Raw genomic sequence first — 25,191 nt, 5'->3', positions numbered from 1 at the left:
CAAAAACACACAAGGAGGAGCATTAAGTTTGGAATAAAATCCTCCAAAGCAATGCCGTAGTAATTCCAAACTTTCCAATACCTGTTCAACACTTACTCATAAGGTTTTAGAATCTCCAAGGAGGAACAGAATATATAGGAATGTGTAACTGACCATCATGTAGGAGCTTATGCACCAGGAAAAGGTGGTAAAACCCAGATAGTAAGTAAGCCCCAAATTTGCTAGGCCCAGGTGCTCCTGGTGGGGGCCCAAATGTTTGTTGAATGAGTGGACAAAAGTTCTAGGGAAGATACTTGACTCTGAGACATGTGGTAATATGTTACCTAATTCTTCTTAAACTGGCGTTTGGGGAAATTATTTTAGCAGATGTGAGGTGGGAGGCTACTAGAGGAAGGCACAGTGCAAAATGTGGAAGATTTGTCGGGACAAAAATAACTGGGAAGAGGCAAATGGCAATGAATGACACAGACTGAGTGAGAAGGAGGAAATCATGCAGAAAATAATTTATTTGGCCATTTTCTAACAAATGATTCCTCATCTGAATAACTTGCTAAAATGCAGCCTCTAGACCTGAACAGCTGTGCTCATAAGAATTTTAAATACTGCCCACAACCTTGAAATCACGTAACTCCCAGGCTTCTAGCTTTACCTCTCCAAAGACAATCAGTCAGTTTAAAAAGCATTTATCAGAAGAAAGAGAATTTTTCCAGATGCTATGTTTTCCCCTGATTTCTAGATAGGTAGTTAATTGATAGACCGTACCTTCCAAGACAATGACAAAAATTAGAGGTGAAAAAAAAAGTTTGGAAAGGCCTGCTTTTAATCTTGATTTTTAAACTTCCATTGTTAATTAATGCCACATGCCAACAAAATTATCATTGACTTTAAGTCAAGAATAAGTCTTAGTAGAGAGTGGTCTGTAAGTTATACTTTGTTTGCTGTGCCCTCTGACCCATAAGAGGGGAAAAGACTGATAAAGAAAGCTGGTAGGCAAGCTGTACCTCATCCCTTTCCCCATAGAGGAGACAGACCCAGAGTCAGGAATGTAGCAGAAGCAGAGCCTTTGACATCCAGCCAGGAAGAAACTACGCAAAAAGATCAGGAGATACAGGTGGTTGGCATCTGGGAGCAGACTGGGCAGAAGAGGAAGCACAAAGGGCAACATGGAGGCAACACCTTCAGGCCTGAACAAACCAGTTGATGCCCTACTGCCACACTGGCTCCTCGGAGTCCTGGGGGATAGAGTCCTAAAATGATGAAGGGGCGCTGGTCCAGAAAAGGAACCGAGAGCTCAGTCCTGTGTGCCACGGTCTCCAGAAATGCCTCCTAGGACCACGAGTGATTCTATCCATGTAGAATGCAAACTGGGAGGGCAGTAAGAAGCTGTCGATGTACGTAAAGTCCCAGACAGTGTTCCTCCGTGTTTTCTGCCCATGAAACCCATCCACGGAAGGTTAAAGAATCCCACTGGATTTACAGAGAAAGCTAAATTTCTGTCTTGGCAACTAATGGGAACAGAAAATAGGTTCCATTTAAGACAGTGGTTTCTTTTTTTTTAACTGATTATTTATTTTTGACAGAGACAGAGCGTGAGCAGGGGAAGGGCAGAGGGAGAGGGAGACAAAGAATACCAAGCAGGCTCCAGGCTCTGAGCTGTCAGCACAGAGCCCGACCCAGGCCTCGAACCCACGGACCACGAGATCATGACCTGAGCCAAACAAAGTCAGATGCTTAACCAACTGAGCCAACCAGATGCCCCTAAGACAGTGGTTTATTAACCTCTTAATTCTATTTCACACAGACTTAAATAAATCCTGTTGTTAATTTCTCACCAAGTTTTCTTTTCTTTTCTGTTTTTAAGACAAGTATAGTAGAAAGCTTAAGGAGAGTTTAAAGGATAACAATAGGGATGTATAAAAGATAAAAAAAAAAAAAACTTTGGTAAGTAGTTGAAGGAAGTAGGATTTTGCTTGGTTGTTTGCCTGGATCACAGAAAGAGAGTCAGAAAATGAAAATCTATCTTCAGGTCTTAAAAAAAAAGAAGAAAAGAAAAAAGAAAAACCATAGTTATCAGATCATAGTTTCTTACATGTTATATTTTCTAGGGCACTCTGACAAATAATTCATTTGTGCATAAGAACCCTTTAAAGATCATTTTGCCAGTTTTATGAATGAGGAAGACAGCAAGCTGGCATGGGAATCTAATGAGAATTCAGGTTTCCAGGTTTCTCTCCTCACCTGAGTCCTTCCTGACCCAGCAACTAAAGTGAAATGTGATTGATGCCAAGGCAGTTTGTTGTGAGGGAGAAGGACACATTTTGATAAAACAATACGGGCAGGATTGGAAACTACAGTGATGAAAATAAGTACCAGCCTACGTGCCCGGAAAACAGGAGAAGCCAAAGGGAACTTAAGTGGCTGGCCTAATTAGAGCATTCTCTGTTTCACTTTGGCTGCCTTCACGGGAAATATGAGTTTGTGAACAAACACTGGTTTGTACCTGGTGGACGTTTGGGATTTCTTAGCTTGGATATGCAGAGGTCAAAGGGCAGTGGTGTGGATAACTAGACACAAAGGAGCACAAATTAGTAAAGATGAGACTAACATAAAAAAGTGTGTGATCCATTGATTATCTTCCCATTTAGTGGCTTTATAAAGCTATTTGCAAGGTTGAAGCAGGAGACGACGAATTTGTCATTTAAACAAACAGTTCAGGGTGTCTGGGTGCCTCAGTCGGTTAAGCGTCCGACTTCGGCTCAGGTCATGATCTCACAGTTTGTGGGTTCGAGCCCCACGTCAGGCTCTGTGCTGACAGATCAGAGCCTGGAGCCTGCTTTGGATTCTGTGTCTCCCTCTCTCTCTCTGCCCCTCTCTCACTCACACTCTGTCTCTCTCTCTCTCTCAAAAATAAATAAAGATTAAAAAAAATTTTAAACAGAAATAGTTCATAGCTGCCAGCTTCTCACATAGCAACTAAATTTTCTCTTTTTATTCCAGGCACCCCCATCGGCACCCACTGGCAGGAGATAGGCCGCAGGAGCCTCACTGTACTTTGGGGCTGCTGGGCAGGGGGGCAGCATCTAATCCACGGTTAGGTGGGATGCCTGTGGTCTCCTGACCCTTAACCACAGATAGCACTAGCTCTCGTTTCAGCCACGGCCAGCACTGGGGAGGCTGGCCCAGGAGCGTATAAATCACCATCTCCATGCAAGAGGTGCTGTTTTGGTTGTCAGCACGGAGGCAGCCCTCTGCCCCATAAAACCATACAAATCCTTTACAGAATAGACTCTGGGACAAAAGTAACTTTTCCAAGGAATGATTTAGAAATAGAAAAAGCATGGTCAGTATTAGCATATGATATTCCCACTGTTTTGAGTCAGGAATGGCTATGTACGTTTTGCATTTCAAGCTGTCTGCACCCCAAAAGTTGGCCAGTGAGATCAGGGGCTAGAGGATGCGCTGGGCATCCTGGGTGTGCACCCTCACTCTGCCACCTGCTATCTGTGTCATCACAGGCAAATTATTTCATCTCCCTAGGCTTCAATTTCCCCATCTGTAAAGCTGGGATAATAACAATATCTACCTTGCCTCCCTTAAAAGGTTGAGGTGAAGGGTAAATGACTTACTATTCGAAAATAACTGCTTAAAGGAGAGCCTGACCCAATAGTAGGCAATACAGTATTTGTTAAATAGTTAAAACATTGGGAGTCATGTCATTCAGAATTCACCCTTGTAGAGGAAACAGTCTTCTCAGTCAGGGGTTATGTTTTCGAGTTGCCTATAAAAGACCATGCACCATAACTAAGCCTCAGACCTCAGGCTGGCTCAAAAATCATTTCTATGGAATGCAACAGCTTGTGTTGTCCTAGCTCAGCACCAGCGACACATCTTCCCTGGGAGCGGACATTGGGAAATCTGATCAAGCTATGGAAAGAATCTAGGCAAAGGCTCTTGTAAAGTCCTGGGCATCTTCAGGAGCATGAGGACAGGAAGCACCCACGTAATGCAGAGGGTGGTGCAGCCCAGGAAGCATTCTTTCTCCAGCACAGAGCTTAGAGATCAGACATCTGTCCTCTGAAGATGGCCTTGTAAGTGGAAAAGAAGGTCCACAGCTCAAGAGCAGAGACTGAGCCTCAAGCGTGGAAGGGGAAGTCCCCCATGGGACTGGCAGGAGAAGGAATGGACGACAGTGAGGAGCTGAGCCCGAGGGCAGGATGGGGCTGGAAGCAGGCTCAGTGCTTTCAGCTGGGGTGACAGGAGCTGCCTATTTAGTAGCTGGCTCTTTCTTACACGTTTCATTCTCCCGCCCACATGGAAAGTCTGCACTATGCTCATCCTTGGCCCAACCTCAGTTTCAGATTTGGAATAAGGAGTAAATCTGAACTTAGTGCTCTAATTTGATGCTAGATTTAGTGTCTTACTAAGCAATGCCAAAAAAAATTTAAAATTTAAAAAGGGGCCCCTGTCATCTGTCAGAATAACTAACAGAAGAGACGAACTACATAAACTCTCATTTTAGGACACCCTGATCCCTGAGGTCTTTGAACACACGAAGTCCCTGCCATGCCAGCAGCAATCACTTTTCCACCTCAGTTGGTCCACAGGGCATGTTTCCACCGGACCACTGACCTGAAGCTGCAGGCTCGAAACCCAAATGCGAGTATGCTCATTGGTACATTCCCTTACTGGGAAGGAGCCATCACCTTCTTTGAGATTTATAGCCCCAACACCGACGTTACACAAAGGTTTTGCTTTGTCTACGTAAACCCAATGGAGATGTGCCCCTCTTTGGCAGGCCTACTGCTGGGGCCAAGTGGGGATGATCCACAGGTTCCTGTTTTGGAGGAATGGGGCACTGCAGGAGAGAGGAAGGAATTAGAGAGCTGGGTCTGGCTTGCTGCTGTACTTCTGAGCGGTCCAGAACTGTGCAATTATACCATAGCCATTAGTCACGTGTTTTTACTTATATTAAGTTAAATTAAATTAAATTAAATTAAATTAAATTAAATGTTAAAACTGCAATTTTTCAGCCACCCTGGCGGCATTTCAAGGCTCAGTTAGCCTCATGTGGCTCGAAACTACTGTAGTTGGCACTACAGACATAGAATGTGTCCACCATTATAAGAAGGTCACCTGGGCAGCACTGATCAAACCTCTCTGTGACTTAATTGCTTCACTGGTCAAATAGGGGTAACAACCTTTGCCTGGGTTTAGACCCTCCCGGGGCTCTGCCAGGAAGCAGCCATTTGTAACGTTCTGAGCATTCATATATAACAGATGCTCTAACAGGTATTACCTCACATGATCCTCACAATCACCAGAAGAAATAGGTGATACCATGCTCACTTAAGTGGAAGGAGAAATGGAGGCCTGGAGGAGCTGAAGAGTTAGCTGGGCCACATAGCTAATGAACGGTAGGGCGGGGATTTCAATCCAGATAACTTTGACCCTGAAGCCGGTGCTCCTCACCATCCCCCCTGCTTCTCCAGCAGGCTTCTGAAGGCCCCTCTGCTCCGGCATCCATGCTCCATGGACACACCGGCCCCGGGCTCAGCTCCTCCTGGGATATTTGGAGGCATAAAAGTTTTCACCTCAGCTGCTATGAGTGACTACAAAGTGCAGGAGTGAGAGCTGCTAATTCTTGTCTTACAGCCCAAACTACATTTATTTGTTAAGTGTGTTCAGGAAGTGTTACAGAACATATATTTTAACAAAAGGATTCATAGTATCTGTGTATGTGAGTATTTTTACATGATAAAGTATATATAAAGCCCTCTTATGGGGGGGTCGGGGTGGGGGGGGAGTGTGTACGTATGTAAAAAGTATCATACACATTGTTAAAAGTAAAAGAGGGGCCCCTGGGTGGCACAGTCGGTTAAGCATCCAACTCTTGACCTCAGCTCAGGTCTTGATCTCAGGGCTGTGAGTTCAAGCCCCGCACTAGGCTCCACGCTGGGTATGAAGCCTACTTAAAAAAAAAAAAAAAAAAAAAAAAAAAAAAAAAAAGGAAAATAAAAAGGAAAGGAGCAAACTGGGGGAAATCAGTGTGATTGGCAGATTAAAGGTTTTACCCTTAGTACAGAAAAAAGTACCTAGTATCAAGAAGAACAATACTAAAACTAACAGAAAGTTTGGCAATGCCCAGGAAGAGGGGCATGGACTGGGAGGGGGCCCTCGGTGCTCAGAATGGTAGTGCTACAAGGTGTGTACAAAGGTAAAAAGTCACTGAGCCACACTCATAGGTTTAGTGCCCTTTATGTGGAGAATGTAATACCTCAATAAGTTGCTACAAAGCATATAAACTGAAATATAAGCTGAAGAGTTCTTCATCATCAGCTAAATGTGCTCTCTTTGCCCCTCAAACAGTGAATGTAAGAGGACTGAAACATAACAGCTGTGTCACTTTGATATACTCCGTGAAACAGCTCTCCAGAGGTGACTTACACTTCCTGTACCGTAAACAATGATGAAATCATCAAGCAGCAGTACTGCTTGTCACTGATCATATTAAACTGCTCTGTAGACCATCCTTCCCCACCCTTCGTGTAGTTTTGGGCAGGGACCAATGTCTTCGGGGACCTTTAGTTATAAGAACAACTCTTCAATCAAAAATGCCCAGTCCAATATATTAAAGTTGTGGTTCGGTCCAGAATAAGACATTTCCTTCCTGTCCTAATCTAGCCTGTCCTGAGCCTGGAAGCCTATTTAGGAGGCCTCCTGTACTTTCCCACTACCAGCTCTCCACTTCTTGCTTTCACTTCTGACCTCCAGGGAAACGCACGCAGACTGTCGTGCTGGGGCAGGGGGAGCCTGGCCCAGGCTCCCTCTGGATACGGCAGATGGACAGTGGCTAACTCTTCCTCTCATGGGGCACTTGGTGGGACTTTTGGAGACCTCTCCACTGGAGATTTAAGGCCAGCTCCCCTGACTCAGGTAACGTCTGGATCCTCCAACACTCACATTTACTCCGTGTCCAGCACACTCCAGGTCTCAATTCTTGTTAGTGAATGAATAAAGGAGGTGAGGAATCAGAAAGACAGTAGCTACGTTCCTTCCATAAACTCCTTTGGGAAGGAAATTTTTAGGTAAGTAAGCCATTTTATCTGATCTCACACTTTTAAATTTTTTTTTTCAACATTTATTTTTATTTTATTTTTGGGACAGAGAGAGACAGAGCATGAACGGGGGAGGGGCAGACAGAGAGGGAGACACAGAATCGGAAACAGGCTCCAGGCTCTGAGCCATCAGCCCAGAGCCCGACGCGGGGCTTGAACTCACGGACCGCAAGATCGCGACCTGGCTGAAGTCGGACGCTCAACCGACTGCGCCACCCAGGCGCCCCCGATCTCACACTTTTAAAATATTCCCTTTAAGTTAAGAAAATGAGTGACTGTTTCATTCTTGGCCACTTGTCACTCAGACGGTACCCAGAGCGGGTTGTAACCTATGGATGTTGTTGCAGGTTCCTTTATTAATGCCATTCCATGGTCTGTAAAATTCCTCAAACAACTGGACAGAGTATCTTTCCAGAATCAGTGGATCACTAAGACAGTTTAGGAAAACCAAAGTTGCTATACATTATACATACAAGGTCAGGCCTTTGACAGGAACTGGAGGGCCAGCCTAGAAGTCCCTCCCTCTCCTTCTGTGCACAGAAGACAAAGCAGTCACACAAGCATGTGGTTAAAAGCACTACAGCCCTGGAACCTGCAGATACCTTGGAATTGTGCAGATGACACGTTAAGGCCGCCTAGCAGGAGATGTTTGAGAAGCATGTGGACGCTTAATGAAAACACCTCTTTCTCTCAGATTTTCTCTCTTTTTTTAAAAGTTTATTTATTTATTTTGAGAGAGAGACAGGGAGAAGGGAAGAAGCAGAAAGAGAGGGAAAGAGAGAATCCCAAGCAGGGTCTGCACCGTCAGCATGGAGCCTGATGTGGGGCTCAAACTCAAATTGTGAGATCATGACCTAAGCAGAAACCAAGAGCCAGATGCTCAACTGACTGAGCCACCCAGGTGCCTCCTTTCTCTCAGTTTTTCTCTCTGATTTCCCATCCCTTAGTCTCTGTCCTGACTGACTTTGAAAATTTTAAACACTCAAGAATACCTTCCTGGACAGAATGAACAACAGCAACATTAAAATGCAAACTCGATTTGACAACTATTCCTAGGCATCTCCCACGTGCCCAGAGCTGCAGAGCCCTGAGGAGGGAGATGCCAGGATGAACGAGACAGCCCTATCTGCAGGGAACTACAAGCTCCTTGGAGGGGGATGAAATGTGCATCTCCTGTCCTTAACTGGAAGGGATTTGGTCACACCCACCTACAGTGTACTTTATGTCTTTCATGCTTCTTCATTCAACGTCACCTTTAATCCTCACCAGATCCTTGGGGGAGGTAAGAGATGGATGGCTGTCCTCATTTACAGAAAATGATATTGGGGTGCCTCAGTCGGTTAAGCAACTGACTCTTGGTTTCGGCTCAGGTCATGACTCATGGTTTCCTGAGTTCAAGCCCTGCACTGGGCTCTGCACTGGTGGCATAGAGCCTGGTTGGGATTCTCTCTCTCTCCCTCTCTCTGCCCCTCATCCACTCACACTGTCTCTGTTTCTCTCAAATAAACAATGTAAAACTTAAAAGAAGAAGAAGAAGAAGAAGAAGAAGAAGAAGAAGAAGAAGAAGAAGAAGAAGATACTAACACCTAGTGAGGCTGAGTGACTAATTCTGCCTCCACAGAAGATTCGGTGGCAGAGCTGGAAGAAGAATACACGTACCCCTGACCCTGTGCTGCTACTTCTGTTAACCCATAGATAAGGCATGTGGGAGAAATCCAGAGTGGCCTTCTGGCTTCACTTTCAACATGAAAGGCAGCAGGTGAGTGAAAAAGCACAACAAAATGAAGAGAAAGTAGCACAGAATGTGTAACAGAGGAAAATTTTTAGAATCAGGAAAAAAAAAAAAAAAGAAGTAACCTAGCCTTACTAAACACTTACGAAAGGAAAGGCTAAAAGATTCCAGAATGGCATTCTAGCACACATTGCAGGGAAGGAGTTGAAGGCAATTTTATTTCTCTGGAGAGCCAACACTCATAATTCTGTGACTCTTTATTTCTCCTGAATTAAGTGCAGGGTAGTATCTGCTAATATTAGCCACTTTTGGTGAGAAATGAGAAACAAATACATGACATCTAATATTCTGTAGCAGACTCAATTCTCTAGATTATCCTCCATACCTCCTCTGAATTCAACTGACTCAGATCATGCTACCAAAGGTGAGAGGAGGTGGTGGGCACACAGTGTGGCCTCCAGGACCACCTGTCTTTCTCAAACTACCCTCTGTGAAGCCTGAATGAGCACCAGTCAGCCAAAATCAGTAAAGGGAGTAAGAGAAGCCTGGACACTGAAGCCAAAAAAATAAAAAATAAAATAAAGCTCTAAAGCAATTAGATAAGCAGAGATGTTCCAGAAATGTCCTCAACGTCATGTGCTTACACAGAGAGAGTGATGGAAAACTCACTTGAATGAGGAAGGTACAGGATGTACACATGCTAAAGTTATAGCAGGATAATTGGAAACCAACCACAGATCCTTAAAACCCACTCACACATTCAGGGAAGGTAAGAAAAGAGAAATGAGTGGATGGGAAGAACTTCCTCTGGCACATCGGGGTCCACATGTTATACAATAATCATGTCAGGACAAAAGACTGAATACTTGAGCAATCTGTACCATCCACATATGCCCCCAGTGTAGAGGGTCTACAAAGCTGGGATTCCCAGTGTGCCCCACCCTAAATGGAACTGATCACAAATGCTTTCCCACATACAAGCACATCTTAAGTAATAAATAGGCTGTGAAGTATCTGAACTCTCCAAACAACAGCTAACAGGGTGCTTTTTGGATTAGATAAAGGCCCCAGGACACAATCTGAATAAAGAGACCCTTGCTTTCACATCAATCCATTTTCCATTCCAGTGACTTGGTGCTGTTCAATCTAATATTGCCTGTGTGTACATATGTATTTATGCAAATACAATGCAGCTCTCAAGCCAGATGATCACACCTTACTCCAAATCTCTTTATTACAAGCAAGGGATTCAATACACCCATCTCCCCCATCTGAGTTCTCTTCACCCAAAGTAAAGTAAGCCCAGCATACTGTAAACTGCTTTGTGGCTCTTTTCTAGCTACTATAAGAGTCCTCTGTGGATTGTGAGGGATTTCCATTTCAGGTCAGGAGAAAAAGAGGGCACTGGGGATTGACAGAAAGGAGGTGAGACTGAGAGGCAAGCAAGATTAGAGGTTTTGGAGAGATTTGCAGACGGGAGGGAGCTGAACCCAGGTAAACCTGGGCTTTCACTCACAGCAGGGAAGACAACCCAGCAGCATCTGCTAAGCCTTGTGTACCAAAGCTACTCTGCATCTCTGAAGCCACCACAGCCCAGGGAATCAGAAGTCAGGACCCCGAGTCCAAAACCAGAGAGGAGTGAATGGAATGGATGTCAGACACAGGAGAAACCTCATTATCCTGTATCTGCAATGAGGCAAATGGGACGTACAAATAGCTCACTCAGATTATGAGGAAGAGACTAAACATTTCAATGGGCTAAGGGCAGTTCTCAGAATTTGAGCGATATGGGATCCATTTTTATTTATTTAAGATGTGTTAAGTAAAATTTTTACATGCTATACTGAATGTGCTACCTTCATTTTTATTTCAATTAACATTTAAGAATTGTCATGGGCTAACTGATGGTGAGGCCCAAATCCCACTTTTCCCAATTAGCGAATTCTCTCACCACAGGGATTCCAGGAGTCTGGCTCTCTCGTGACCCTATCTCACGGTCTGTCATTACCAAGGGCTGTGTGGCAGACCCAGGACAGCCTCGGGGAATATATGAAGTGGGGGCTCCTCTCTTCTCTTTTTCTTTATTCATTAGCATTTTATTCACATTTTATATGTTTAATGTGCTCCGATCTGAGCCACGCAGGGCCCCCTTTTGTCTTTTCAAAATTCTCCTTGCAGGGCACTAGCCAAGCACGTGTCCAGCAGGGCCTCCCATTATTTGGCAGTGGGGAAGAAAAGCACAATGCGTGTTTCATGCCAATGAAGCAAAGGAGGCCCTTGCTTTATTTTGTGAAATTGCGAAATGGGTATCAATTCTACAAACGTGTAATGAAAACACACAAATAACAAGTAGGTGTCCTGTCAGCATGATGCAATTTAAAAACAGAATACTAGGACCCAAAAAATCAAAGTCGTGGGGCAAAATATCTCCTAAATCAGGCCGAGAAAATACTCCCCGACCAGGTACCAGAGTATGTGGCACCAGAGTGATGCTTAACCTCCAGGGGTACCGGGTGCAGGCAGCACAGCTCAGCCTACGGTGAGGGCCCCATGAACGGCACTCCCTGGGTGGCACAGGACAGTGGCTCGAGTGCCCACAGGTGGGTGCTGTGGCCTGAAAAGATGAGGAAAGCGTAGAGCCCTGCTTCGCCTCCTGTGTCACGCCAGATCTGAGACAGTGTGCGTTTGGCAAATCTGCATGTGTTCACTTTGATCTGTGTGTATATCCTCCTATTTCTTTCCTTTGGCTGTAATTCCAACGTTTCAGACCCTAACTCCAAAGACTCAGAAAGCAGTTTACATATGTAACAATTTAAAAAGTTGGTTTAGGGGCGCCTGGGTGGCGCAGTCGGTTAAGCGTCCGACTTCAGCCAGGTCACGATCTCGCGCTCCGTGAGTTCGAGCCCCGCGTCGGGCTCTGGGCTGATGGCTCGGAGCCTGGAGCCTGCTTCCGATTCTGTGTCTCCCTCTCTCTCTGCCCCTCCCCCGTTCGTGCTCTGTCTCTCTCTGTCCCAAAAATAAATAAACGTTGAAAAAAAAAATTAAAAAAAAAATAAATAAATAAAAAGTTGGTTTAGAAAAATCCTTGAAAGTAATGAATGATGCCATTAAATTACCTGCGCGTGCTTTGAGACCCAGTGACGGAGGACATTCAGTACTCGATTGGTGGCTGTTCTCCGAATAATAAACTCTTTGTCGCATGTTCTCTCAGTGTTGTTGAATCCTTAGGAGGAGAATAAACACACACATGTGGTTAAAGCCAATCCCCAGGAATCTGGGGAAGGTCACTTATTTGGGGACATTGGTTAGTGGAAACTCACAAATGGCACATCTTCGCAGACAGGTACAAGCAGCTTCAGACTGTTATGGATTCCACTTACTTACTTATTATAACTGCAGTTATGAGGCTACCACATCTTTACAGGTGCAATTAAATGAATAATGTGCACACACTTATTAAAGGCCACTGATTGAAACTAATGCTGATCTAATGACATTTCCACTTATGCCTGCCTTGTTCTAGAACATAAAGCCAAGGAAATTTTAACAAAGCATTTAAGAAAACATTAACTTATACTTTTGCCCAAAAGTCATTATATAACCAATAATGTTTTCAGTATTTGTAGATGAATTAGCCCACACCTTAGCTCATAGATGATACAAATAGCTTATTATGCACCCATGTATTGAGAAGCATGACAGCATAGAGGTTAAGAACATGAACTTCACAGCCAGACTGGGAGTTCAAATCCCTGTTGTGTTACCCTGGTAAGTTACAGCACCTCTCTGGTGACCTGTTTCCTCATGTCCTGCATGGGCTAATAAGTATACCCACACCACAGAGTTGTTCTGGAGATTTAGTTAATACATGTTAAACATTTAGAATGGCACCTGAAACAATAGTGGAAGGTCAATAAATATCAGCTGTTACTACAATCCAATGTTGGTTGAATGTCTTTGGTTCCCCTTTGTGCCAGCCTATGTCCCTGTCTTGGCCACCTTCTCACTATCAAGAAATCATTTAAATTTTTTCCTACTGACTCTACGTTTTAAAAGATTTTGCCTTCCAATCATAATTAACTGACATGTTTCCTTTAAAAATGGATGAAAGCCTTATAAAACTTCACTGGCAAACTTCTTGAAAGTTGTCTAACTTACTCATTCCATTTCCTCCTCTTCTACATTCTCTACATCCCCCTCCAAGCCTCTCACCCCATATGACCACCAAAACAGCTCCTGTTAAGGTCGCCAGTAACCTACACGTCTCTATATCCAAGGGATATCCATCATCTCTCCGTTGGAAGGCTCACCTGATGAACACCAACAAGTAAATCACTCATGTATTTATATCCCCAGATCTCTTCTCTCATCTCTGGATCAATTTATCCAGCTGCTTCTTGATATTTTTCCCTTAGATGTTTCAAAAACCTCAGACCCAATAGGTATAAAAGAAAAAGCCATGGCCTTTCCAACAAACCTTGTCCTAATCTAGTGTTCCCTATTCCATTAAAGGAACATCAACAGCCATCCAGATGTATACACCAGAAACTTTGTAATCGTTCCTGGCCCATCTCTTTGCTTCTTCCTGGTAATTTTACCTGCTAAGTAAATCTCAAATCTTTCCACATCTTCTTTCCTACAAAGTCAAAATTGAAGTTCAGCACCAAGCAACTCTCAATCTGGTCTACTGACAATGGTCTACTGACAATGGTCTACTGACAACTGATCTCCTTTGTCATTCTTGCTTCCTCAAATCTGTTCTCTTGTCTAAAGTCAGAAAGATCTTTTCAAAGGCCAAATTAGATGGGTCACCCCCGTTTAAAGCATTTCCATGGCTCCTATGATAAGTAGAAAAAGTTAACATAGCCCACCAGGTTTTCCATGATTTGACTCCTAGCTCCCTCTCAGCCTTTTCTGGAACCATATTTTCTCACTTTTCCCCTTCTTTCTCACCACCCTTCTTTTAGTCCTTCATCTTCACGTGCTTTGCACATACTGCTCTGGATCCGTCACAATTATTGCTCTCCTTTGTACTCAGTGAAAGCTACTCTTGTTTATTTCACTTCCCCAATTAAGCCTGTCCTGGCCGGAGCTGAACAAATCAACATTACACATCCCAGGGCACCAAGCACGTTGACTTTCTGGCACTTGTTACAGTTGCAATTTTACATTTATTTATGAGTTTATCTGATCAATACTGGTGTCTTCCATGAAGTCAGGGATTGGGTGTATTTTTGCTGAGCATGATGAGCACATATCTGGCACATAGCCATGCTGTACACAATGTGTATTTGCTGAATAAATGAATGAAAGCCTGGATAGTGAGGACTTACTCAGTATTTATTGAATATGATTTGCATATAAAGAATAGTGAGTGAAAAACTAAATGAATAGTCCTCAGAGTTTACAAATGAGTTAGACTAAAAAAATCTATGAACTTCTCAAGGGCAGAGGCCCCTTTTCGATACTGCTCTTTGGATGTAGACAGGCATTTTCAACCCTACAGCAGACACTGTCAGAGGATGATGATGATGATGTGCTCTTGGCAGAAAAGATATATTTAAAAAAAATTGTTTGCTATTAAAAGCTTATAAATTCTGGGTAAAATATAACAAATATCTTTTAAAATGCATAGCTGAGTTATTAATAAGGAATTTTCTAGAGTCAAACACACAGAGATCTAAAAAACCAAGATCAAGAACCAAGCCTCTGAACTGATGCTAGCTTCCCTAAGACGAAAGCAGTTTACCAATCTTGGTAACACAGGATTTGGACTGTATATCCCATGTGGTTCAGGAGAAGCCTCAGGGCCTTCATGAAGTATGGGTGAGAGAACGGGAACTGAGACCCCACATGAAGCTGGAACTCCCCAAAGACCAGCCCCTCTGTGAACGAGTGGACTATGGGGAAAAGTGCTCCAAGTGCACAAGGAGACAGTTAAGAAACTTACCTGCCTCAGCCTGGATCTCAGTGGGGGTGTGGAAAAAAAAGCCTCCCTGAGAACTGATAGCCACAGGCCCACTTCACGGAGATATGAAGCTCAGATTCAGCCACCATTGGGTGGTCTGTCCCTCTAAATGAGAAATTAAAAAGTAGCCCAGGCTAGTGCTAATCCTGGGACCCTTGACAAAAGTATACACACAACTTTTCTGGAGGGACAGAAACTCAAGCTCAGCCTGTAATGGATCACCACTAACAAAATCCCTGAAGAAAAACTCATAATGCAAAATTACAAAACACTCAAACCATCTACCATAAACAAGGATCAGTAGACACATGGATGAGGAACTCCCACCCTACCTGTCCACCACTACCAAGAATTCCAGGTACCAGAACTATTACACAGATCCAGTTTAAACATCCTAAAATTAAAGTGTTTACAAAGATTAAAGATACACAAGTAGGAACTGAGGGGCACCTGGGTGGCTCAGTCATTTGAGCGACTGACTTCGGCTCAGGTCATGATCTCATAGTTCATGAGTTTGAGCCCCGCGTTGGGCTCTGTGTGGACAGCTCAGAGCCTGGAGCCTGCTTCAGATTCTGTGTCTCCCTCTCTCTCTGCCCCTCCCCCACTCATTCTCTCTCTCTCCCTCTCTCTCTGTCTCAAAAATAAATAAATATGAAAAAAAAACCAAAAGTAGGAACTGAAAACATGATAAAAGAATAAAAAATTTTAAAGTCAGAAAAAAAAATTTTTAAGTCAGATTTTACAAGAACCACATAAAACTTCAAGTTAACAGAATTATTCTTTTAATTATTGTTGAAAAATAGATGAGTTGAAATTGAAAACTCAAACGTAGAAAAACACTGATTAGACAGACCCCACTAAATAAGCAAAGAATAAACTGGAAAAAGATTTAAAAACAGGTTTCAGAAAATTATTTAAATGCAGTACAAAGAGTTAAAGAGAGAAAACAGAAAAGAGTTGTTAAAAGACATGGAGGAAAGAATTAGAAGTTCCAGCAAAAAATCAGAAGGATAATACAGGAAAAGAATTTTTCAGACTTGTTGGAAGACATGAATCCTCAGGTTCAGGAATTGCAATGAATCCCAAAGCGGGATAAATACGATGAAAACCACACCAGAAATAATGAAAAATGATGGAACTCTAAGACAAAGATAACTTTGAAGCAACTGCTGAGGATATATTTGTTATTTGTAAAGAAAAGTCAGATGAAAAGGATAGGAAATGGTATGGGGAATGAGGAAAGTTGAATAGAAGGCTCTAAGTAACTAAAACAGAGAATTCAACTGGAGTGAGAGCTGGGAAATCATAAGGCACTATCATGCTGGAGGATGAAAGTCAAAAGTTCTTTGAACACTGAAAAAAGGTGATGAGGCAGAGTCCCTCACCTGCATATATAGGTATAAGGATGGTCAATCAGTGAGATGAGAAAAGAATGGGTGAAAGATAAGAGCAAGGGCGGGACACAAAGATAAAAATCAAGGTGAAATGTTAAGAAAGACAAGCCATTTTAACAGAGTTGCTACTACCTTAATGTATTTTGGAAAAAACGTCTATCCCTACTGGTCTCTTTGCGTCTGTGTCAGGTGTGGGTGGACAGGGTAGTCTATGTTGAAGATAGACAAGAAAGGCAAGGAACATTCTTCTGCTCTCCAAGTTATTTAGTGTCATACATTAAAAGGCCACTTAAGGGATTTTCTTTATCAAATTTCCAATATTTCCATAAATTCAAATCTCAACCTCTATCATCAGGTTAGGATTTGATTATACTGCTTGGATGTTCTTCATAACTCCTTCTAATAACCATGTTATTTATCTTTTCTATGGAGATCACAGCTAGGTACATTCTCATTGCCTCCGCTGCTCAGAGCTAATTACCTGCTGCCACTTGCAGTACTCAACAGTCTCTTGGAAAGCAACCAGGTACTCCCGTATGCAATCTTCAACAACGCATATTCAGTCGGTGCAGCTGGAACAATCCACAGCTAGTAGTAAAGATGACTAGGATGGAAGGACCAGCTGCAGGCAGGACCACCCTTCCAGGTGCTGCAGGAATTCTGAGAACCAGTGAGGGAGGGAAGGCTCCAAAGACACACATTCTACTACAGCCTTCACAGGGCAGGCCATCCCTAATATGGTCCAGGATGGACAAGAAGTAAAGTCCGGGGCAAATTACTCAACCTGTTTGTGGCTCAGTTTCCTAACTTCTAAAATGAGCAGAAGAAACCACATAGAGTCGTTTTAAAAATTAAATAATTTGGGGCACCTGGGTGGTTCAAATGGTTAAGCATCCGACTCTTGGTTTTGGCTCAAGTCATGATCTCACAGCTGTGGGATGGAACCCTGTGTCAGGCTCTGCACTGACAGTGCAGAGCTTGCTTAGGAGTCTCAGTCTCTCTCTCCTTCTGCCCCTCCCCTGCTCTCTCTCAAAATAAATAAAAATAAACTTAAAAAATTAAATAATTGTGACACCAGCATGGCTCAGATTTTTTGAGCGATGGACTCTTGATTTCAGCTCAGGTCATGATCTCAGGGTTGTGGGATCAAGCCCTGCATCAGGCTCTGCATTGAGCGTGGAACCTGCTTAAGATTCTCTCTCAATTCTCTCTCTCTCTCTCTCTCCCCCGCGCCTCTTCCCCACTCATGTACTCTCTCTCTAATTTAAAAAAATTAAATACTTCTTGTAAAACAGGGCACTCAGCGAAATAATATTTATTATAATTATGTTCTCACCTATAGCTGGCTTCATCCATCCATCCCCTTGATTCAGTGTCCCTCACAAAACACTTATTCTTTTAATCTTTTTTTAAAAATTTATATTCAAGTTACTTAACACACAGCGTAGCCTTGGCTTCAGGAGTAAACCCAGTGATTTATCTCTTACATATGACACCCATTGCTCATCCTGAAAAGTGCCCTCCTTAATGCCCATCACCCATTTTCCCCACCCTCCTCACCCCTCTACCTGCAGCAACCCTCAGTTTGTTCTCTGATTTTTAAGAATCTCTTATGGTTTGCCTCTCTTCTGTTTTTATCTTATTTTTCCCTCCCTTCCCATATGTTCATCTGTTTAGTTTCTGAAATTCCACATGAGTGAAATCATATGGTATCTGTCTTTCTATGACTTATTTTGCTTAGCATAATACCCTCCACTTCCATCCACATTGTTGCAAATGGGAAAATTTCATTCATTTCCATACTGAGTAGTATTCCATTGTATATATATATGTACCACATCTTCTTACTCCATTCATCAGTTGATGGACATTTGGGCTCTTTCTTTTTTTTAATTTATTTTTTGTATTTATTGTATTTATTTAATATTATTCTGTATTTTTTGTATTTATTTTGAGAGATACAGAAACAGCATGAGCAGGGGAGGGGCAGAGAGAGAGAATCCCAATCAGGCCTTCACACTGTCAGCACAGAGCCCAGGGCAGGGCTCAAACTCATGAAAACACAAGATCGTGACCTGAGCCAAAACCAAGAGTCAGAAGCTTAACCTACTGAGCCACCCAGGCACCCTCGGGCTCTTTTTATAATGTGGCTACTGTTGATAGCACTGCTATAAACACTGGGGTACATGTGCCCCTTCAAATCAGCATTTTGCATCCTCTGGTTAAGTTGCTAACAGTGCAATTGCTGGTTCATAGAGTAGTTCTATTTTTAATTTTTTGAGGAACCTCCATACTGTTTTCCAGAGTGGCTGCACCAGTTTGCATTCCCACCAGCAGTGCAAAAGGGCTCCCCTTTCTCCACATCCTCGCCAACACCTGTTGTATCCTGAGTTGTTAATTTTAGCCATTCTAATGGGTGTGAGGCGGTATCTCATTGTGGTTCCTCACAAAATACTTATAACAGAAAGCTAGTTGTAAGTGTATGTGAAAGCGGTAAGGATTTGATGAACATCAACTTCCTTCCTGAAGAACTTTTTTCACTGCTTGAGGTCATTGATTTTTTAGAGAAATACTCTCTTACTTCTATTTAAGCCAGCAACAACTTAGAAATTCCCTAAACCAGATACATGAACCATCTTTCTGAGGGGCATACCTGTAGCAAATCCTGATAGATCAAGTTTTATAAAAGGACTGCTGTTTATTCATTAACTGAAATTAATGCCTTAACTGGGCTCTAATGTGTTCTCATGTCATCAGATATGCCTGTCTCCCCATCTTCGCAGACTTTGAAGCTATGTGATCGGAACAACAATCTTCCACAACTCCAGATTTTCTCCTTATCACAAGCCACCATATAAATCGGGAGCTGCTTGGGCAATATTTATTTCTGAATTTAAGTATGAACTACATACACAATTAAGTGGTGGTAACATCCATGCGGAAGCCATTCTGCCCTAGAATCAAAGATCTAGCCCCAAGGAGTTCTTGTGCATTTTTTTGCAATAGGAAATAGCATATCTTTGCAGGGCTTTACACATCTTTCAATTGTCAAGAGTGATAGCACAATGAAACCACACATACCAGGAGAGTTTCTTTTAGCAATACACATATCTAGAATAGTATCACCCCAAGATTGCTGTCTTTCCAATTTTTGCATATTCTTTTTCAATTGTAAGCACTGGTCAGAATGGCTAATTTGGGCAACAAAAGTCATCTGGAAAAGTGATAAAAGCCAAATCACTATGCAGAATCACTATACAGAATGAGATTCAACTTTATGGTCCTTCCCCCAGATGCCTCATGAGTCATGCCATCCTGTATAGCAACTGGTAGATGTGACACCTCTCTTATTAAACTATATACTCCTTGGTGAAGGGATTTCATCTCAAGCATCTTTGTAGGCCCTTTCAGCTTTGCACACCGGCACTCAGAAGTTGTTTTTCTTAATAAAAATTGCATCACTCCCTATGGAAACTGAAAGGGTCTGCAAGCGCTATATATCTGAACTAAGGGCATGCTTTCACCATATTACCGTGATGATCACGTATTCGAGATCCATCACAAGCAGAACATACAATAAAGTAGTGGGGAGGGAGGCAAGGACATTGAAAATAGGGGGAAAAAGGACAGTTTCATTTTATTCTTCAAATGATATGATACTCAGCCAACTTCACTGCCTACTTTGTAAGAGGCAAGTAAAATAATGGTGAGATTACACATAGGTTGATGATGAGCTAGGCCAGTTAGAGCTACCCTGAGGCTACTGAGGACACACTATAAAAGAAAAAGAATTCTTGAGCATGGTGAAGTATTTTAACATCAAAGGTAGATCACCAAGAACTGGACCACAGAGCTCTTATTAATTCCAACGAAGCATCTTAAAGCCATCCTTCTGAATTAGTGAAGCAAGCCAGAGTAGAATCAGAAAGAGCCAAAAGGCACAGACATAATATTACTATCAGTGGTCCATGGTGGAGGGCTGCCTGGGAGAAAAAGTAAACACTATTGGTTACTTCATCATATATCTAGGAACTGTTTCTTGTTGGGTTTTTATCTCCAGGACCTGACATTGTAGGTCTTAATATATTTAGACTTGTTGAATAAACGCACTCTAATCACTTTAATGGTTACATTAGTGAGGGAATTAAGAAAAGTGTATCAGTGATGCATCTTTTTTCACTTTAAACAAATGGGACTCAATCTCCCCAATAACATCAATGTTATCGACGTGCTTTGCCTTACCCAGCAAATATCATTCTTTTCAATATTTTTTAAGTTTATTTATTTATCTTGAGAGAGAGAGAGACAAAGCGAGCGCACAAGCAGGAGTGGGTCAGAGAGAAGGAGAGACAGAATCCCAAGCAGGCTCCGCACCATCAGTGCAGAGCCCAATGCGAGGCTTGAACTCAGGAACTGTGAAATCATGACCTGAACCGAGATCAAGAGTAGGACGCTTAACCATCTGTGCCACCCAGGTGCCCCTCCAGCAAATATTCTAAAAAGCATGTCATATAATTGGTTTGTACATTTCTGTGCTCTTGGATTATAACCGTATTGCTGCTTTGTGCCAGGTACTGTACTAGGAGCTTTACAAGTGGCCTATAATTTAACCTTCACAACCAAAGACAATAATAATAATTACCATTTAATGCGTGCCCCCAAGTACTAGGTAAAGTACCATGAATAATGTGGCTTCTTCAATAACAACAGCAACCAAATGGGGTAAATGTTATCCTCATTCGGGGATAAAGAAACAGAACATACAAGAGGTTGGGAAACTTGGCAAAGGTCATAGTTATTAAGCAGCAGAATCAGAATTTGAGCCCAGGTCTGTCCGTCTCCAAACCCAGAGTGCTTTTAATTGCAACTCATTAGACCCAAAGTTTAGACTTTAAGTTTTTCTTGCAAGGTGGTAAACCAACACTTAAAACTATAACAGAAGACGCTAGCAAAGTAAGCACATTCCTGTTCTTTCTTTTAAATTTTGAGGAGTGCTGACAGAATGGCCCCATCATAGAAATATATGTTTCATATTGTAATGGATAGTAAACAAAAACCTTTATCTAATTAGAAGTAAAATGTTCTCAAAATGTGTTCTTTCCCCAAATTCATTGTTTCTTTCCTAGGTGACCATTATATAGACTACTGCTTTTTAAACTTCTGGTCATGACTTATTAATGGGGAGTGAAATCAGTTTGGTGGGCTGTTACTAGCATTAAAAAAAGTGAAACAGATGAAAACTAACTGAAGAGATTGTGCACAGGGAGAATGAGTATTCTTGAGGGAAACTTTTGTATCATTTGTGTGTGTGTGTGTGTGTGTGTGTGTGTGTGTGTGTCCCGAGTCAAAACACAAAATGTATTTCTTAGAATAGGTTGCAATAAAAAAGTCTGAAAGTGACTGATCTAGACAATCTGATTATTAGACTATGTTTAAACTATCTGCAGGAATTGTCTAGAAATCCTGGATGACTGTGTTCTTTATCTGAACCATGTCTGAAGGAACAAGCAGAGGATATCTCTTCTCTTCCTGTCCCCCTTTTGCTTCTGTCATGAAATACTCTCCCCACTCCATGCCCAGTTCTCCAGTTTGTCTACCACTATCTCATTCTCAGTTCTCGGTCTGTTCTCCAGCTGACTCCATTCAGTTCTCACTCCCTCATGGACATAACTCTGTTTCATGGTTTTTCTGTGTACTCCAACCTGACATGTCCAGGTCCAACATGTCCCCCAAATCCCTCATTTCAAGCTCCTTATGAAATATTCCCACAGTAATCACACATTCTACCCTCATAAGAAATACATCCAAGAATTAAATGTATGTTTCTTGCTCTCAAGCTCCTCCCCATGTTAACTTTCCCGTTGAGTTAATGAGATCACCACGGGTTCAGCTTCTCAGGTGGGAAACCTCACTCTTCTCTGTCGCTCTTTTGCTTTTCCCATTCTGTCAACAAATACTGTTAACTTTTTGACAGCATCTGTCAAATTTATCCCTGTAACTCCACTCTTCTGCCACAATCCTAAATCTAGATTCTTTACACATGTGTAATAGTTACTATCTCCTAGACATTCCTCCTTCTTTCATTCTGTCTTTCTATTCTTCCTCCATCTCTAAATCAATTAATCAATAGCTACAGAGCATCTACTGTGTTCCAGATATCGGGCAGGGGCTCAGTGAACAAGAGATGTGGTCCCCGATCTCAAGGAGTTTGTTCTGTAAATGGGGAAGACAGCCTCAAAACAAGTAAAACACCAAAATATCTAAATTGAAACCCTGCAAATAAGCAAGTTGCCTTTCTCTTCAAAAATCAGCTTAAATATCACTTTCACTTGTTACTGTTCCAGCACAAGTACTTCTAATGTCTCCCCATGGCACACTGAACCAAATGTAAAATATTTTCCTAGACATGAAGAGGATTAGTTACTTGCTCAAAATCACTTAGCTAGTATACTGAAAAAAAGAGGTAAATGCAGACAAGTAGGGGATTTGCACATACACTACGCTGAACATCATGCTAACAGTGTTCACTGAGTTTATGAACTGACAGTTTCATTCTTGAGAGATTATCTAGAAAAATAGCTATGATTACAGAAATTAAACTTTAGTCTGTATAGAGTAGGACAGATGGCGTAGTAATCTATTTGTATGTTCAGTTGCTTCCATTTTAATGGAATATTAGTTAGCAATCTTTTGTTTCCAAAAGGGACAGAACACCTAAACTGAAGTCGCCTAGATTAAAAAAGTAATTATTGTTTATATCTGGAGATAGTTCTAGATTCATTTAGTTCAGGGACACATGATGTCAGCCTGGCCCCTGTCTATTTCTCTTCAGTGCCTTACATTCCCTTTTCATTTGCAAGTAGCAAACATGGGTAAGGTCCTGGCAGTCTTACAACCTCATATCACACCATCCAGGGAATGAGAGGGCGTGCTTTCTAGTAACTTTCACTGAAGAGAGACAGAAATTTCTATCCCAGAAGCCCCAAACAAATCCTTGTGTTTTCACTGGCCCAAAGTGGATCTATGCCTTCCTCGAACTCATCACTGTGGTGATGAAGGATAGAGGGCTGGGATGACTGGGAGATGTGCAGGTGTGTGTGTGTGTGTGTGTGTGTGTGTGTGTGTGTGTGTATGGCAGGGATGTAAGCTCCCACTCAAAGTACATAGCCAGGAGTGTGAAAGGGCAGTTTCTCAAAGGTTCTATTGGCAAGACATGCATGAGACAATGAACAAACGCTGCATAGTGGTTTCTGTTTTTTGTCTTTTACCTATTCTTAAGTGTGTTCTTATCTTTCCGTTTTTAAGTTCTTCTCCTTACTCACATTAACCTGAGATTTTCTCTGAGTGCAATTAACTATTATAATGAAAAAAAACCCATATTTTTTCTAGACTGGGGAAGAGAAGCTCAGCAGGTTTATTACTGTCTGTGATAAAAAATACATGAAGAATGGCAAAATCAATATCTTACATTTGCTTTCATTTTTCAAGGAAATTAGTAACTAAAACTGTCAGCTGAATTGTTTTTATGGATTTTTAAAAATGTGTGCTGTCGAGATTCATAGAGGAATGATTACATCCTGAACTTACAATAAAACTTATGAGAATGTTTGTATATTATATCTGTTCTCACAATTCCAGAAAACATATCCCTTGCTTTTACAGATGAGGAAAAGGTCCAGCAGCCTTACAGATGAGGAAAGCCCAACAGCCACCTAAGGTCACAGATAGTAAAAGTAGAGACAGAACTTGTGGCCAGATGATCCAATTCTAAAACCCAGGTTCTTCCCACTAAAACACGCTACCCGAGTGCCTGGTCCCAAGGAATGCAAGGTGCTCCTGTTTATTGCTGTGTAACCTGCAGCCCTCCCACTGCTGCTGTCACCAGCTTCTGTGCTGGCACAGGAATGCGAAAGAACATACTGCCAGTGAACAGGGTGATGGTAACTTCTGCCGAAGCAGAATGAAGGCATTTGAGGAGTCAGTGGGGAAGTGAAGCCACCAAGTAACCAAAATGATTTTCAAGATTACTGCAGAGGCAAGAAGGAAAGAAACAGCCTGCAGACTGAGAGGTAACACAGGCTCACTGGAAATAATAAGTTGAACCAGTTTGAAAACTAAAATACAGCAATTTAAAAAAAAACACAATTTAAGATAGAATACTTTATGTCAGAGTTTCTTGACAATACAACCAGTATTACCCAAGAGGCTTTTGAAAATACAGTGAATGCAATGACTACTGGGGAAGGTGGTGGAGTAGGAGGACCCGAAGCTGACCTCATCCCACAGATTCAACTAGATAACACCCACATGAGTCTAAATAGCCTAGAAAACAACCCAAAGACTTGCAGAACATGCTCTCCACAGCTAAATGTATAGAAGAGGCAACATCAAAGAGGATAGGAAGGGCAGAGACTCAGTCAGAAGTTAAACAAACCCATGGACTGTCCACGGAGGGAGGGATACTGTGGGTGTGGAGAGTGGAAAGAAACAAGACACTCACACCAGCCACCCCTGCCATGGGGAACCTGCATGGGGAAGACAAATACGCATGACATTTGGCTTTGAAAGCCAGAGGGGCATAATTTCATGAGTTCTTACAACCAGTGGGGCTTAACACCTGGAACTTTAAAAATCAGTGGGCTCAACTCTGGGAGAGCTGGAAGGCAGCAGGAAACAGAGTCCATGCCTTTAAAGAGACAGCACAACAAGCAGCCCCTCGGACACAAAGCATAGAAGTAGCAGTTTGAAAAATGCCTGGGGTAAACAGAAGGGAAATTTCTTTACTCATATCAAAGCCCATGCTGGAGGGGCAGAGATCCTTGGGAGACTTCTCCAGGGACAAAGGAGCTGATGGATGCCATTCCCTCCACTGCCCCACAGCCTAGACACATGGACACCTGTGGGAACCAATGCAACACCAACACTCCCTACACCTAAGTTGCTAAAAGTAGGCCCTGATGCCTGTGTTCTCCTGTGGACATG

General features: G+C 42.4%; 1 protein-coding gene across 2 annotated transcripts in view; it reads right to left on the bottom strand.

Annotated features, from left to right (window-relative positions):
* The window catches only part of RASGRF2 (Ras protein specific guanine nucleotide releasing factor 2), a 240,783-nt gene that overhangs the window by 34,359 nt on the left and 181,233 nt on the right, over window positions 1-25,191 (bottom strand). For both annotated transcript variants that reach the window (XM_030323851.1, XM_030323860.1), the window contains exon 18: window positions 11,964-12,070. In XM_030323851.1, coding sequence (XP_030179711.1) covers window positions 11,964-12,070 — 107 coding nt within the window. The remainder of the gene's footprint in view (window positions 1-11,963; window positions 12,071-25,191) is intronic.

This window comes from Lynx canadensis, chromosome A1 (genome assembly GCF_007474595.2).
Source record: "Lynx canadensis isolate LIC74 chromosome A1, mLynCan4.pri.v2, whole genome shotgun sequence".
In the NCBI taxonomy this organism is placed as follows: domain Eukaryota; kingdom Metazoa; phylum Chordata; class Mammalia; order Carnivora; family Felidae; genus Lynx; species Lynx canadensis.
This window is presented reverse-complemented; position numbering and strand designations above follow the sequence as displayed.